This window comes from Heterocephalus glaber, unplaced genomic scaffold (genome assembly GCF_053883595.1).
Source record: "Heterocephalus glaber isolate CG9 unplaced genomic scaffold, H.glaber_assembly_v1.0 deba00000818, whole genome shotgun sequence".
Classification (NCBI taxonomy): Eukaryota; Metazoa; Chordata; class Mammalia; order Rodentia; family Bathyergidae; genus Heterocephalus; species Heterocephalus glaber.
In genome coordinates, this window is record NW_028258164.1 from 16,754,529 (window position 1) to 16,768,644 (window position 14,116).

The 14,116-nt window shown below is 44.9% G+C and overlaps 1 protein-coding gene across 6 annotated transcripts in view; it reads left to right on the forward strand.

The window, feature by feature from the left end:
- Dpp6 (dipeptidyl peptidase like 6) overlaps positions 1 to 14,116 on the forward strand; it is an 863,175-nt gene that overhangs the window by 670,965 nt on the left and 178,094 nt on the right. For all 6 annotated transcript variants that reach the window (XM_004860345.4, XM_004860347.4, XM_004860344.4 and 3 more), the window contains exon 6: positions 10,071 to 10,123. In XM_004860345.4, coding sequence (XP_004860402.2) covers positions 10,071 to 10,123 — 53 coding nt within the window. The remainder of the gene's footprint in view (positions 1 to 10,070; positions 10,124 to 14,116) is intronic.

Sequence of the window (14,116 nt, forward strand, 5' to 3'; positions counted from 1 at the left end):
ACACACTCACGCACATATACAGGTCCATTTTAACCATCCAGAAGTATACAATTCAGTGACATGAAGTATAGTCACAGTGTTGTGTGGTTGTCACCGCCATCCACTGATAAAGTGTTCTTATCTTCCCCAGAAGGAACTCTGTGTGCAATAAACAATAAGTGTTCCTTCTCCCTCCCTCCAGGTGATAATCTCAATAGTCCTTTCATCCTCTATGGTGTGCTTATTCTGGGGACCTCATATGAGCATTATCATGCAGGATTTTGCTTTCTGTGTCTCCTTAATGCCCTTAGCATAATCTCTTCTCTAGAAGATTTTTGGAAAGAGCTGCCTGCCACTCCCTGGGATGACAAGTGCAGCTCACCCTCACCTCAGAACCCCTGGTCTCAGCATTAACAGAGCTGTGGTCCATGGAAGAGCCTGACCACCTCTGGGCTTGGGGAGTGTCATGCCCTTAGCAGGCCAGGCAGCTTCTCCCATGACTAAGATCAGCTCTACCCGAAGGCCCTCAGTATCTTCTACATTTCTCCACCCACACTCCAGATATTCGGTCTGATTTGATTTCCCCAACTCTGCTGACTTCACATGTTTACTAGCCTAAAACAGCTCTCAGTGGTTGCTGAAGAAGCTAATTCTCAATTCCTCCTGAGACTTTAACCGGGATAAGGATAAGATGGGACTCCTCATTTCCAAAAACAAATTCCCTTGCTCCAGTGGCTTTTCAGAATTAAATACAGTCACCCCTGGGCTCCCATGGGGGATTTATGCCAGGATCTCCAGGACACCAAAATCTCAAGCCCCTTGTATAGAAAGATGCTGTATTTTTGTAAAACCTATGTACATCCTCCTGCATATAAGTGTATTATCTCTGGGTTCCTTATGCTGCCTAATGCAATGTGAACACACATTTACAGTGTGTAAATAGTGGTTATACTTTATTATTCAGGAAATCACGACAAGGCAAAAAAATTGTACAGGTCCAATACAAAAGCAGTTGTTCAAATATTTTCTGCCTGCAATTGGCTGAGCCATGGGTGTGAAGCTGGAGATATGGAGATGACTCTACTGTCCGCTCTCAACAGCTCACAATTGTCCCTGAAATGGTGATCTTCAGAAAATTCCCGAATCCTTGTTTATTTCTGAGTTGAAAGAGAGTAGGGTCCAAAGCAGTTTTAGAGGGAGTCCAGCATGCAAACACAAAGGGGAGAGGTTCTGAGGGAAGGAGAAGAGGGCTGGAGACTCTTTCTGCACATGGGTAGGTCCCCAGGCCCCAGAGAATCACATCCTCCAAATTTGTGCTATGTCTTTAGGTAGAACTGAGTTTACCCAGAGACAACAGTGGGTACAAGGAAGTGAGGGAGATAACACAGATGACCCTGGGTCTCTACCTCCCTGAGCAAGTGGTCACCTTGAGGTAACTGTGGTGACATTCTAGGATGTTCCAAAGAAGCAACTGATTAGCTCCCTAATTTTAACATCTTAAAAAATATTACTTCATGAAGTTAGTAATCTACAGCCTTTAAGAGGGGGAAGTCACAGCTACAAGTTGGAGACTAAGGATCTGCTTTTCCAAAGCATCTCCATCAGCAGCTGCCCTCTCACCCAAAATCATGTCCTGTAAAGTTTCCACTGCACAGTAACGTGTCTCAGGCAAACTGTGCCTGGCTTGGTTTAAAGAGACACCAATGTGGCCATGATCTACAGTACATACTCGCCATGCCTGGCACTTCTGGAGAGGGCCCAGCCCTGTGTTTGGAACAGAGAACAAAGGAGGGAGCCCAGCTGTGAGGATGGAGTGGAAGGAGGACAGGCTCCCAGCTCCTGCATGGCCCATGAAGAAAGCAGAAGCTTTTCCTTTAGGAATACAAAATCCGTGATTGGTAGCTGCTGGCTTGTGTTGAAGTGGATCCTGGAGCTATGATGCCCAATATTCTAACCCTACTACCTCCTCCATCTTATGAATTAATCACTGGAGGTGTGCATGTGGTTGTGGGAAAGCATTGCATGGATGATCAGGAATAAAGGCATGTTTGGTAAGATTTCATCACCGAAGCTATAGTCAGTCCTTGGGATGCTTTATCCAGACAACAAGTGGCACACAACCATGGATGTCACCCCCTCCCTACCTCAGTGGACAGGGTGTCCATGGGGCAGCAGCCACACTGAGCAGTTGGCCCTGTGAATGGCAGGTATATCAGAGCCCAGGGCCTTGGAGCTTGGCCAGGCTGATGGGCAGATGTCCAGATGGACAAAAGCAAATAAAAGAATCAGAGAATCAGGAGCCCAGTGAAAAGAGGGACACAGGAGAGACCCAAATACTGAGGGGTCCACAGGAAATTCCCTTCCAGTGGGAAAGGGGGCTCTCTTCCTGCCTTGGCCTTGATAGGTCTCTGGAGATGGAAGGGGAGAGAAGGTCAAAGGTACTTAACAATCAGATGGATAGTTAGTAAAAAACAACAGGAGATTCAGGTCATAAGGTTGATTACAAAGGGAAACCAGGTTGTATTTCTACAATGTTAAGAGGTTGGATGCTGGCTCCATATTCTTACCAGTGATTTGCAGAGGAAGGAATTTCTAAAGTCCATGTTTATTGACATTGAAACGAACGTGGTGAGCTGCAGTCTGGTGCAGACACTCACATGAGGACACAGTGGAGGGGCTTGTGCAGTAAGTCCCTGTTGTGGGTTTCTGAGTCCCTGGACAGGGTGTTTAGTGACCGCCCCCCTCCACCAGTCACCCCCATCCCATGAGCTTATGCCTCTGAGAGAGCTAAGAACTTGAGAGAAATCACATCTATTTTGTATTTACTCAAGCACAAAAAGGGGAAATATTTTGATAAAAGAACAATGACTGTGAAATACATGAGTTTCATATTTTGGATCAGGTGCTTCAAAAATCATGTAATATGCAACATTTATGGCCATGTGATCTTAGCATAACTCGCTTGTGTTATGTGATATGAATGGACAGTGATCTTTCTTCCTCGGTTAGGTTCTACCCATTGCTCACAAAGTTTCCAATGGCCCTCACCATACCTTCCTGGGCTAAGGAAGCTGTGTTTCAGTGAGCTCCTTCCAGCCCTGCCAGCAGGCAGCCATGGTTCTCCACCATGGCAATGAATTCCTAGGAATCACCTTGAGAGTTTGCAACATGGAATTCTGGGCTCCACTCTCAGGTTTTCTAATTTAGCAGGAGGATTTATATTTCCAGCAAGCTCCCGGATGATGCTGATTTTAACAAGGATTGTATTTGGTGCATCAGGTTCCTAGGGCTGCCATAGCAACAAATCAAAGGGCCAAAGTTGGTATGTGACAGGGTCATGGTCTCATGAAAGTTCGAGAAAGAGGACCAGAAGCTCATTCCCACGAGTGACCATGGAAAGTATCTGCTGTCCCTGCAACTGTCAGGTGAGGAGGGAGACTGAAGACAGGTGTCCTCTGCCCTAGACACATCAATGGGCAGAAAATCCAACTGAAGGTGTTTGTTAAGCAAGTAATGAAACAGGATTGGAACTATAGACTTGGATGTCAGCATAGTGAAACTGACTTGCCAAATCAATTAACACATGGAAATACACACACACACAGATTTGTTAAAAACTCAGTGGCGAGAGGATGAGGAGGAGAAGGTGGAGAAGGGGAAGGAGGAAAAGGAAGAGGAGGGCAAAGAGGAAAGGATGAGGAGGAGGCAGAGGAGGAGAAGGAACAGAAGATGCCAAGTTGCCTGCACTTTTCGCTCCTGACCTTTGGTGAAGAGTTGGTTTAGGCCCACCCTGGGCACAGTGAGCCATGGGTACTTCCAGTGCACCTGCTGGGAATGGAGAACTGTATAGACTTTGGCATTATTAGAACTAAATGCCAAGTGAGACTCTCCTCCCCATTCCATTGGGGCCCACTTACCTGAGAAGAGAACCAGGTGTTCACACACTACCTCCTTTGTCCTTGGAAGTGAGTGCAGGCCACTGGACCTGTTGTGTCAAGAGAGACCGGGGCCAGGTGATGTAATGTGCTACCAAGGCTACAAAGGAGCCCTGGGCTGCTGTGGGCAGGAGATGTGCAAGACATGTAGCACAGACAATGTCCTGTGTTCATGGTCTCTTGTAATTGCTCCCAATTCTGTCCATTTCTCACACTGTCCCCCGGCACCTATTCTGGATTCTGAGCCATTCTCTGAGGGCTGATTTCAGTGGCCAGTATCTGACCCCTCCCTGTAGGTTAGATAATTGTGGTTTCAGTGTTACTTCCAGAGTGCTTTCCATTTTAGAGTGTCTTTCTCAAAGATGAATCTATATGGCTGATAAAGAAAAGATGGTTTAGGGTGAGAAGCCTTGCTTGGGCATGTCACCATAGAAACAGTTTTACACTACTCAGATTAAAATATCAAGCCCCATGTTCCCTTCCTTGAGTGTTAGGTGACTGTGGACAAATAAATTTACAACTCTGAGGTTCAGTTTCTTAATTTGAAAGGTGAAGCAAGGAAAATCTCCAGCAATAGGAGAAGTTGTTGTGAAAGTCAAGTTAAGGAATGTAGAAAATTGTCTTGTATATTCTGAGGATTTACACAGAGGAAAGAGGTTTTATTTATTTTCATCTTGTCTCTCTACAAGCCTGGTCCTACGAGCAGTATATGCATGCGAGGACAAGAAGACAGTTAATCGACCGAGAAAGAACAAAGTGTGCTCTCAGGGAAAATGGGGAGTGAGTCAGCAGGAAGATCTGTCAAAGCAAGAAAATAGAAAGACAGTGAAGTAGGAAGTCAGCTGCCAGGACTGAACTGAAAACCTGGCACCTGTTTATTCGGGGCAGCCAAATGGAGGACAAGGAGTGACAAGCTTGAGAGGCAGCCAGGACACCGGGGTGTGTGCCCTTGGAAGTGAGCTGGGAGGGCATTCTCGTGGACCACTTCCTCTGGATTTCTTCCTAACCAGACGAACTGTCTGCATTTTTTTCTGGAAGATGAACCTAAGACACAGGCTGCAGTGGTCAGAACTGGCATGTCCATGCAGAGATGGGAAACATGATTTTTAAGATTATCCTGTTTCTGGATACCAGAGAAGTTCTTGAAGTGGCTATTTGAACACACCTTCATAATCGCAAGTGGAATTTTTATTGTGCGTGTTTGAAATATATTTATTTAGATGCGTCCTCACGTTTAATCACATTGCTTTTTTATGAAAATGTTCTCGTAGTAACTCATCACTAGGAACATCATATGTGAAGATACAGAGGATGAAAGAAATATCCTCTATTAACAATGAAAATGAGTAGAGATTGGCCAAAAAAAGAATGGATGCTTCTTGTTGCTGGATGGTTGGTGTGGTGAGAAAGCAAGAGAAGACATTTGACATATTTTGTACATTTGAAGAGGCTGCAGGTTCAAGAAGAAATAGATCACCACTTCTACTCTCTTAAGTTTAGGGGGATTTTTGGAAGACCACTTATTGCAAGAGGAGAAGAGATGAGATGTAAACTGAACCCTGAGGGTTTGTCCATTTTTGTATTTTGAGTGTGAAAATTCTATGTCATCTTTCTTTTAACCTTTGCCTAGATCATTGCACTAAAATTATAAATTTCGTATATAGTGAGGAAGAAAGGTCATGCAACCAAGGTGTGTGAGCCTGCTTTCTGTAGCTACAGCAAAAGACCCAATGCTGGTAACTTGTAAAGAGAAGAGGCTGACTTGGTCTTTAGCTGACAGTTCTGGAGGTCTAAGAGCAGGGTTCCGACTCCTGCTTGTCTCTGGTGAGGGTATCATAATATGGCATCACAGTGGTGGGGGCACCTGCAGGAATAGGGTCCCATAAGAGCTTCACTGATCCTTTCTGAGGGCAGTGGCCCCAGTGACCTAACTGCTTGTCACTCAGCCCAGCTCTTAAGGGCACTGCCTCCTCTCAGGACCACCACACTAGGGACCAGCTTCCAATGCATGACCTGCAGGGGTACACTCAAGCCATACCCAGACCAAGGGAAAACTATAGTCCTTTTAGTTTATAGTGTGTTTATTTCTTAATATTTGCTTTGTATCACGTTAACTAAATATCTCTAATTATTACTATTTCAATGTTTATCTAGAATTTAGAGTACCATGGCAAATTCTTTCTTTTAACCATTACAAGTGGTTTAACTTCATGAAATTGATACAATAGAAATTTGTATAGTGCATGGAAATGTGTACTGAGCATAGTCTCTAGAGCATAGGGATGCTTGTAACCTTCTGCGTGGAGAGGGAGAGGCCACTCTGGAAAGGACTGGTTCATTCACTGTCAATCAGCTCCAACACCAGAACTTACCATCCCCAGACCATTAGCCATGACAATGAGGACAGAGGCCCGAGGAAGTCAGAAGTTATGGCAAGATGGTGGAATGGCAGGCCTTTGGAGGAGGGCCCAAGGAAAGACATGAATGGAACAGAAGACTGAGAATCAAGCTGAGAATTCCCTGCGCTGGGGTGCAACTTCTGCAGAACCTTCAGGGAGAGGGTGTGGATGTTGCAAATCACAGGGATAGACGTAATTTCTGTCGAAGTTGGGAGCCTGTTAAATTTGACATGCAAGGGCTTGGACTCTTGGGCACAGCTGGGCAATTGGAGCCAGCACTAAGAAGTAGTTACACTCACACAGCTACAGAGTGGAGAGAGGTGTGGACAGGGGTCACACATCCTCACCTGGATGCTTGAGGAGGAATTGCTGAATCTCTTAGTGGAAAGAAAATTTAGGGGCATTGATTCAACTCAGCCTTCCCTGCCTTTTCCAGGATGCACCAATAAACTGCTTCTATGCTTTTATTAACCAGGGGCAGGAGGCCTTTATGGCATTGGATGACATCAGCACCCATCTGCAACCTGTCTCCTCACAGGGTGTACAGGTCAACCTCATCTTTCCCGGGAGCCAGTGAGACAGGTCTGCTCCTACCCACTCAGGATGCCCCTTCTGTGTTTGAGGTATCTCATCTGTCAAGCTCCCTTCTTCCCTCCAGGCGTCCACCTCCACTCGCTCCCACTGTTCCTCAGAGGCTGTGTTTCCAGACACCGGCAACCTGCTCATCTTCTCCAGCATATTTTGATTTGTTCGGCTCATTCCCTTCACTGCACCTGTTTCTCCAGATGTGGAGGGAGAGGGTTTCTAGACAAGAAAGGTCATTTCTTCCTGGGGAGACTTTAGCAACTGCTTAGCCCTGGTCTCCACATGCATTAGTAGAGATGTGCACATTTTCTTACCTATTCAAAGAAAGACCTGGATGGAATCGTCAGGAGCATCTGCTCCTAACTGCTGCCCAGAATGCCCACCTGGTGATCATCTGCTCTGAACAATGGCTCTGTTCCAGCATTTCTGGGAAGCTCAGCATCTGCTTGGTCAAGAGAGATCCTGGTAATGGGTGGGATTAGTGGCATAAAAGGGTGGCAGTTTTTTTTAAAAGAATGTATCAAGACAAAGAATTAGGAACAGGCCAAGTGAACGCAGCCAGGCTTGAACTATTCCTGAAAGTAGAGATTTCATCCCACCCCCCCCACACACACACCAGCCAAAGGGTGATGAATACAGTGCCTCTACTTGGATATCACCAGAGCTATGGGGCCCAGCCCCACAAAGGACCATGCACCCTCTAGCTGGACACTGCACGTGGAACACCCTGATGACTAGAGCAGTTGAGTTGACCAGGAGCCCAACCTAAAAGGGCCATGGCCAATGGTGCCAATGGTTTTCTCACTGCACCACATCTCATAAGAGATCAGCTCCAACCACACCCTTCCTATGGAATTCCTGCTCCTGGAGTCCAGGACAGCAGAGAAGGATGAGTTTCCTGGACTCTGCACAATCCTGGTAACTACATCATTCAGTTCTTCTGACGCTGGAAACAAGGGCACTCATTGTTGCTCATGGTTTAAATTTACTTAGCAACTACCCACAGATTTCAGCCCTATCTGACATGGGCTCTGAAACTATGGCTGAGTAGTAGCACCAATGTGGCAGCTGTGTCCATTCCAGAACTACCCCCAGCCACCTCCCCACTGCTTCTGGCTTGCAGTTATCCTGCACCAGCAAGGAAGTGGGGTCCTGGCAGGCACCCAAGTCAGGGCAGTGCTCCCAAGGGAAGAAGTGGGTGAATTTAAGGGGCAAAGTCTCGAAGTCCATTGGAACATGGGGACTTGTTACTCATCAGAGAGGAAAGCAAGCATTGAGAATGATTGCTGCTAATTCTAGTATTTCTCTACTGAGGGACCAGGTAAATGAAAGACCATAAGAAATTCTTTAAAGGGTAAATAATGTTTTAGTTTTCAAAAGATGGACTTGGCATAAAAGTTTGAAATTTACAAATCCATGTAGGCTCAGCACAATCACTGTTTCTAGATGGATTAAAACAATAGGGCTTCAACCAAGAAAGGTGGTATGTTATCCATAATGATATGCAAAATGTTTTGCATATTTGTTTTAGCTCCTATTATTCTAGATTTTTAATCATTAAAAATCTTTTTTATTAGTCTATGTTTGCAGTGCATAGTGATTACATTCCTCGTGGGGAGTAGCTGCGTGTACATAGCACATCTTTATTTTCTTCACCCTCTCCCCCTCCCCTCCCCTCTCTGTTTCTCTCCCTCCATCTGTTAGTCCTATTCTGGGTTTCTGAGTTAATGACCATCAACTTGAACTTGTAATTTGAGAGCTGAGCATTGTACTTTCCAAGGCAGTGTGTGGAGAGAGACAAACTTCACAGCAAGTCCCTCTAGGCTTTGACTTACATTCCCTCAGGTTCTATTTTAATAGGAGCTCGAACTCTACTATGAACTGTGCACGTGAAGGATCTAGGTTGCCTACTCTGTATTAGAATCTAATCCTGAAACCACCACCCTTCACCACCACCACCATCCCTCCTCAACCCTTCATCCTCACTCCCACTCACCCTTCCCACCCCATGGAAAAATCATCTTCCTCAAAACTGATTCCTGGCACCAGACAGGTGGGGACCACCTGCCCAGACTAGGAAGAGATTGAGGGGTTAGCAAGTCTGACCTGGTTCCTTTTGCAGACTTATGTCCCTCATGGACATGCCAAGTGCATTCCCCTGTTCAATATACTCTACAATAGGTATGTCCTCCTTCACCCCACTAACTTTAGAAAGACAGTTTTACATGCTACACCAAGAAGTCAGCCAGACCTCCATAGACTGACCTCCATAGCTTCACAGGAGGAAGAAGGGAGTGAAATACTGCCTTGTTCCAATCCTACAGAATAAACCATCACATCCCCTATGTTGAGGAGAGTCTCTCTCCAGAAGGCTGAGTGAGAATGGAGACCATTAATGTTCCCTGGGCTGCCATGTTCTGCCAACTCTATTCGTTGCATTTATAGACTGGGGAGTAATCGCCTGTCTCAAAAGATCAAGAGAGGGCCTGGGATTTAGTTCAGTGGCACCACGCCTGCCTTGATAGCACAAGGTCCTGAGTTCAATCCCTGGTACAAAAAAAAAAAAAAAAAATCAAGACAGGCATCCATGATTCTAGGGGTTTGCAAAGTCTATTTTGGTTTTTTGTATCCTCCAGTTTGAAAGCCAGCTACTTCTAACTCCCTTCTTGTGGAGAGTTCTTGTTGAACACCCTCTCAGCAGCCAGAAGGTGCACATCACAGTGTCCACAGGGGCAAGAACTTGCCCAGCTAGGCACATCGTGACTCCAGGATTGCAACTCCCTGAAGACACATGGTGGAAGCTCTCAGCACCCTCACCGTAAATGGCAGGAACTCTAGCAGAGCACTGCCTGGCAATCTCCTGGGACCACAGTGTCCTCATTAGTTCTGTGCCATATTTAGATAGCCTGGAAATCTGTGCCCCTAATTTAACCACAAGTTGGAATGGAGATGATATCAACCCTCTTGCTGCCCAATAAACCATCGCAAGAGGTAAAAATAAAATAAACAGGATATGCAAATTGACATTCTGAGTCAATAAATCCCTTTGCCCATAGGTCTCCAGATTCGCTGCTTTTTGCCCACTGATGTTTGTTAACATTCAGCAATCGGAAAAGAAATATCGTAGTCATAACCATGTCTCAATGCTTGCTTTTCCCTTTATCTGTTTCAGATATATCAACACTCCTACACTGGATATTACGTTCTGAGCAAAATTCCTCATGGGTAAGATGATTTTTCATTTTCTTTTAATTAGAACTCTGTGGAACACAGTGAAGTGTAGAACATTGACAACTAGCTCATCCCCCAGGGCAGGACCAGGGCATCTTGACTTCTACAGGAAAGGGTTCTGATCTTGCTAGAGCCAGTGTGACTCATCACTAGATAGCGAAAGGTACCAGGGTCACTGGAATCCACCAACTGGCCCATTAGTGAAGGCTTCTCCTCCAGAATTGCTCTGTCTCAGCCCGGTACCTTCATGACTGTAAAAGGCGAGTTCCCCTATGTCTCCTCAGCTGGAGGTGGGCTATCTTGGGAACTGTAGCTTGGCCATACATTCCCAGGAGCCTCCTGGTCACATCCTCACTAACAAAAGGGAAGCCTGTCACTGTATCGCACGTCACTTATAATGTCTGGCACGCATTTGTCATGTTGAGTGATCTACTATTGTGACATATTTAGCTGTGCCTTGGGAGATGGGTCTCTCTCGTGATGAAGACAAATAGCCAGCCCTGCCCAGTACCCCAGAGGGATCTGCATTTGTGGTCTGGATTGGGTCACCTGGTTTCCTGCTGCCTCTTGACCTTAGGTTGCACTGCTCAGCTCAGCTGGTGTCTTGCAAAGGCATGGCTGGGACCTGAAAGTATCTGGGGGAGGAGAACTGAGCATGGGGCTGTTTTGGGGTTCAGTGTAGTCACTGGGCCCACACAGCATTTCCATGCATGGCCAGGGACCTCCCCCTTCCATCTCCAGGCCCTGGCCAAGTCAGGCACTATATAGAAACCAGATCCACAACCAGGAAAATCCAGCAAAGTGGCTTTTTGTTGCTTTCATTTTTACCTTTGTCTCCCTACTCCTCTTTCTTCTTCCTTCCCCCACCTTCCGCCTTCCCTTCCCAGTTCTCTTATATCCCGGACTTCTAGTTCTCCACCCTACCTTTCTCTTTCATACCCTCATGCTTTCGGTCATCACACTTTGGAAAGATGAGGCAGTGTTTGGAAAGGGATTGAATCATGCTGCTGGCCTTGTCCCCTGTGGCTATTCAGGCTGAGGCATTCTAATTTTCCCAAGCTAATTTAAACAAACAGCAGAAGTTGCTAAAAGGTATTGTTCCAAAGGAGAGTGTTAATCACAGTGTGAATGTTTACAATTGCTGCTTTCTGTTTTCCACTAAGCTCAGATAGAATCTGAGCATGAAAAACCTTGGAAAACAAACATGCATAAAATCATTTCATTTGACTTCCAGCACAGGAAACGTAAACACTTGCAGATATGAAGTAAAGTGTGATTGTTTGTTGCTCTTAGTGTATTCTAAAAATTAAGCCAAATAAGCTGAAGATAGCCTGCCTTGTTGAAAGTAAGGTATCCATAGGAATCTTTCATTAATAGCATATTTCAAACAGAAACACAAATGTTCTTCAGTAAAGAGGAATTATTTTATTCTTTTTCAGGCAGATAAGATATCTTCAAAGGTCATGACAGATGAGAATATAATTATTCCTGGAGATTTATCTACCCCTTCTGGGAACAATAGAATTTGTTGAAGATGATGGATATTTCATTCCATTTTATATAAATTTGTTCAACTCAAAACTTTAAAAGCAGTTTGTACTTGACATTTTGTACTAATAGTGTCCTGCACCAGTCAGCATTTGGGAGACACAGACCCTAGAACATGGCAGGGGAGTCGCCAAACACACCAGGAAACTAAGAACAAGAGTGGCGGTGAGGTACTCGAGTGGGCAGTTTCCATGCCCATTCCCTGGAGTCTTGCAATAATATCCTTCATAGATGATACCACCGTGAATGCCAGCTTCTGGCATTTTTAGAATAGTGATAGTAATAGTGAACGCCATCATTCCCTGACTGTGTTTGGTGACTGTATTTTCTCAAACTCAACAGCCCTGCAACAAAGGCATCAATATTGTCACTCTAAGTCGGACCACAGAGAGCATATTCCTGCCAGAGTTTAGAAGAGCTGGGATCCCAGTGCAGCGCTGGCTGACTCCAAGCCCCATGCTATTAAAGTAACCTCTTTGAATCAAGACAAAGTACAATGAGGCTTAGCAAGGCAGAGAATAAACGTTATAGTTGTGAAGGTTGGATTTTTGGGGAAGAGCTAGTTTATATCTTTCCCAAGCTTTCTTATATGACTGAAAGATGTAGCAGATTCTTATTCCATTTACAGCCTCTGGTAGCTGTTGAGGTAATTGTCACCCTATTGCCACATAAATGGACATAGTTCTGCCAGTATGGCTTTGCCCGACCTGCTAGCTCTTCCTCTTTGTCATAATATCCTTGACGGGAAGGAAATTCATTAATTTATTAACTTCAAATGTTGGCGAAATCTTATTAGTATTATTGAGACCATGGATTTCTAAACTGAACCACCCTTCTGCCTGGGGATTTGGCAGCTGGAGCCTGGGGGGAGGTTTCCTTCCCTCCTCCGGAGAGCAGCACACCTGCCCCTCCAGGTGGCAAGCAGGAGCCCAGCCCAGGAGCTCACCACTTACACTACAGGTGGGTCCAAGACAGAGAGGAAAGCTTGCTTGTCTTGTAAAACTAAAAATATCTCTAGTAACATATTTAAAATTACATTACTCGTATACAAAGCCATGAGGGTTTTTCTTGATGATTCTAAAGACAGGGTCTGTACCTTTCTGCAAAGGTTCACTTTTTCTTCCTTCACCTCTGGATCCAAGCCAGAAGCCATTCCATCTTCACCCGGGATTATCTGACATTTACAACTTGAGTTTTCCCTTACCCTCAAGTTTTCCAACCAGTTACAGCAAAGGGTCAAGTTGACCTCTCTATGTCCTCTAATTCCTGGTTCCCTTCTTTTTTGCAAATAGCAGAAGAGAGTTTGAGGAGGATATCCCTTCTCTTATTTACTTGTTTGCTGTACTGGGAATTCAACCCAGGATCTTTGCACTGAGCTAGGTTCCCAGCCCCTTTTTATCTTTTGAGACAGGTTCTAAGTCACTAAGTCACCCAGGCTGGCCTCAAACTTGTGATCCTCCTGCCTCACTCTCCCTGAATGTCGTCTGTCTCTCTTGTACTGCTCTGTTCTGTCCAGGTTTAAGAGAGTAACATGCTTGCTAAAAACTAATCAATTTTAATTCTATTTAAATAAATAGATTTGCATAAAAGACACATGTCTTGTGAGGATATAATTCTTCCTGGTCCAGGCTGAATTCATTTTACATGTAATGGCTAAAGCTAAAGCACAGTCCCTGAACAACTAAAGACACACAATGAAATTTCCACTTATTCAATGATCGAGTACCTAGGATTAGGTTGGTTTGACTTTCACAAACCAAATTTTCAAAACTGTATTTTTTTTTCAATTTATTAGAACACTGAGTTTATTTCACACGTATATTTTTGTCTCCCTGCCATTTCTGAATCTGCCCACCACTACTACTATGGTGTCCTATCCTAGCATGCCAACATACTTAAGCCCAAGCAGAGGGCCACTTCTGTCTTTAAAAGCTAGACAGGGCTAGGGGTATAGCTCAGTGGTTCCACCACTTGCCTTGCAAGCACAAGGTCCTGCGTTCGATCCCTGGTACAAAAAAAAAAAAGCTAGACAGACATTTAGGATGGCACATTCTTGCCCTTGGAACCTGGATGACATTTATCAAACATGGCAGGGAAAGTTTGCACTGTTAAGAGGACAGCCAGGCATCAGCTGTTACAGGGGTGAAATAAGGCAGAAAATTTTAACAAACTCTTTAAGCTATTTTCTTAAAGATGCTTCCTCCACTGCCAGAGCTCTTGGTGACCTCCTGGTCATCACCCAGAAGCAATTCTCCACATAATGGATGAACCCAGCTCCTGCTTTGGAGAGAGAGCCACCTTGTTCTATTCTTGTTTACCATTTTCCTTTAAGGTCTTCTACAGAATTAGGTCCTTTTGGTACTTTAGGAGTTCTTTTGTTTTTTTTAAGGATTCTTGCCCTTTTGATCTTGGAGTTAATGCTTTTATGTCTTTCCCACT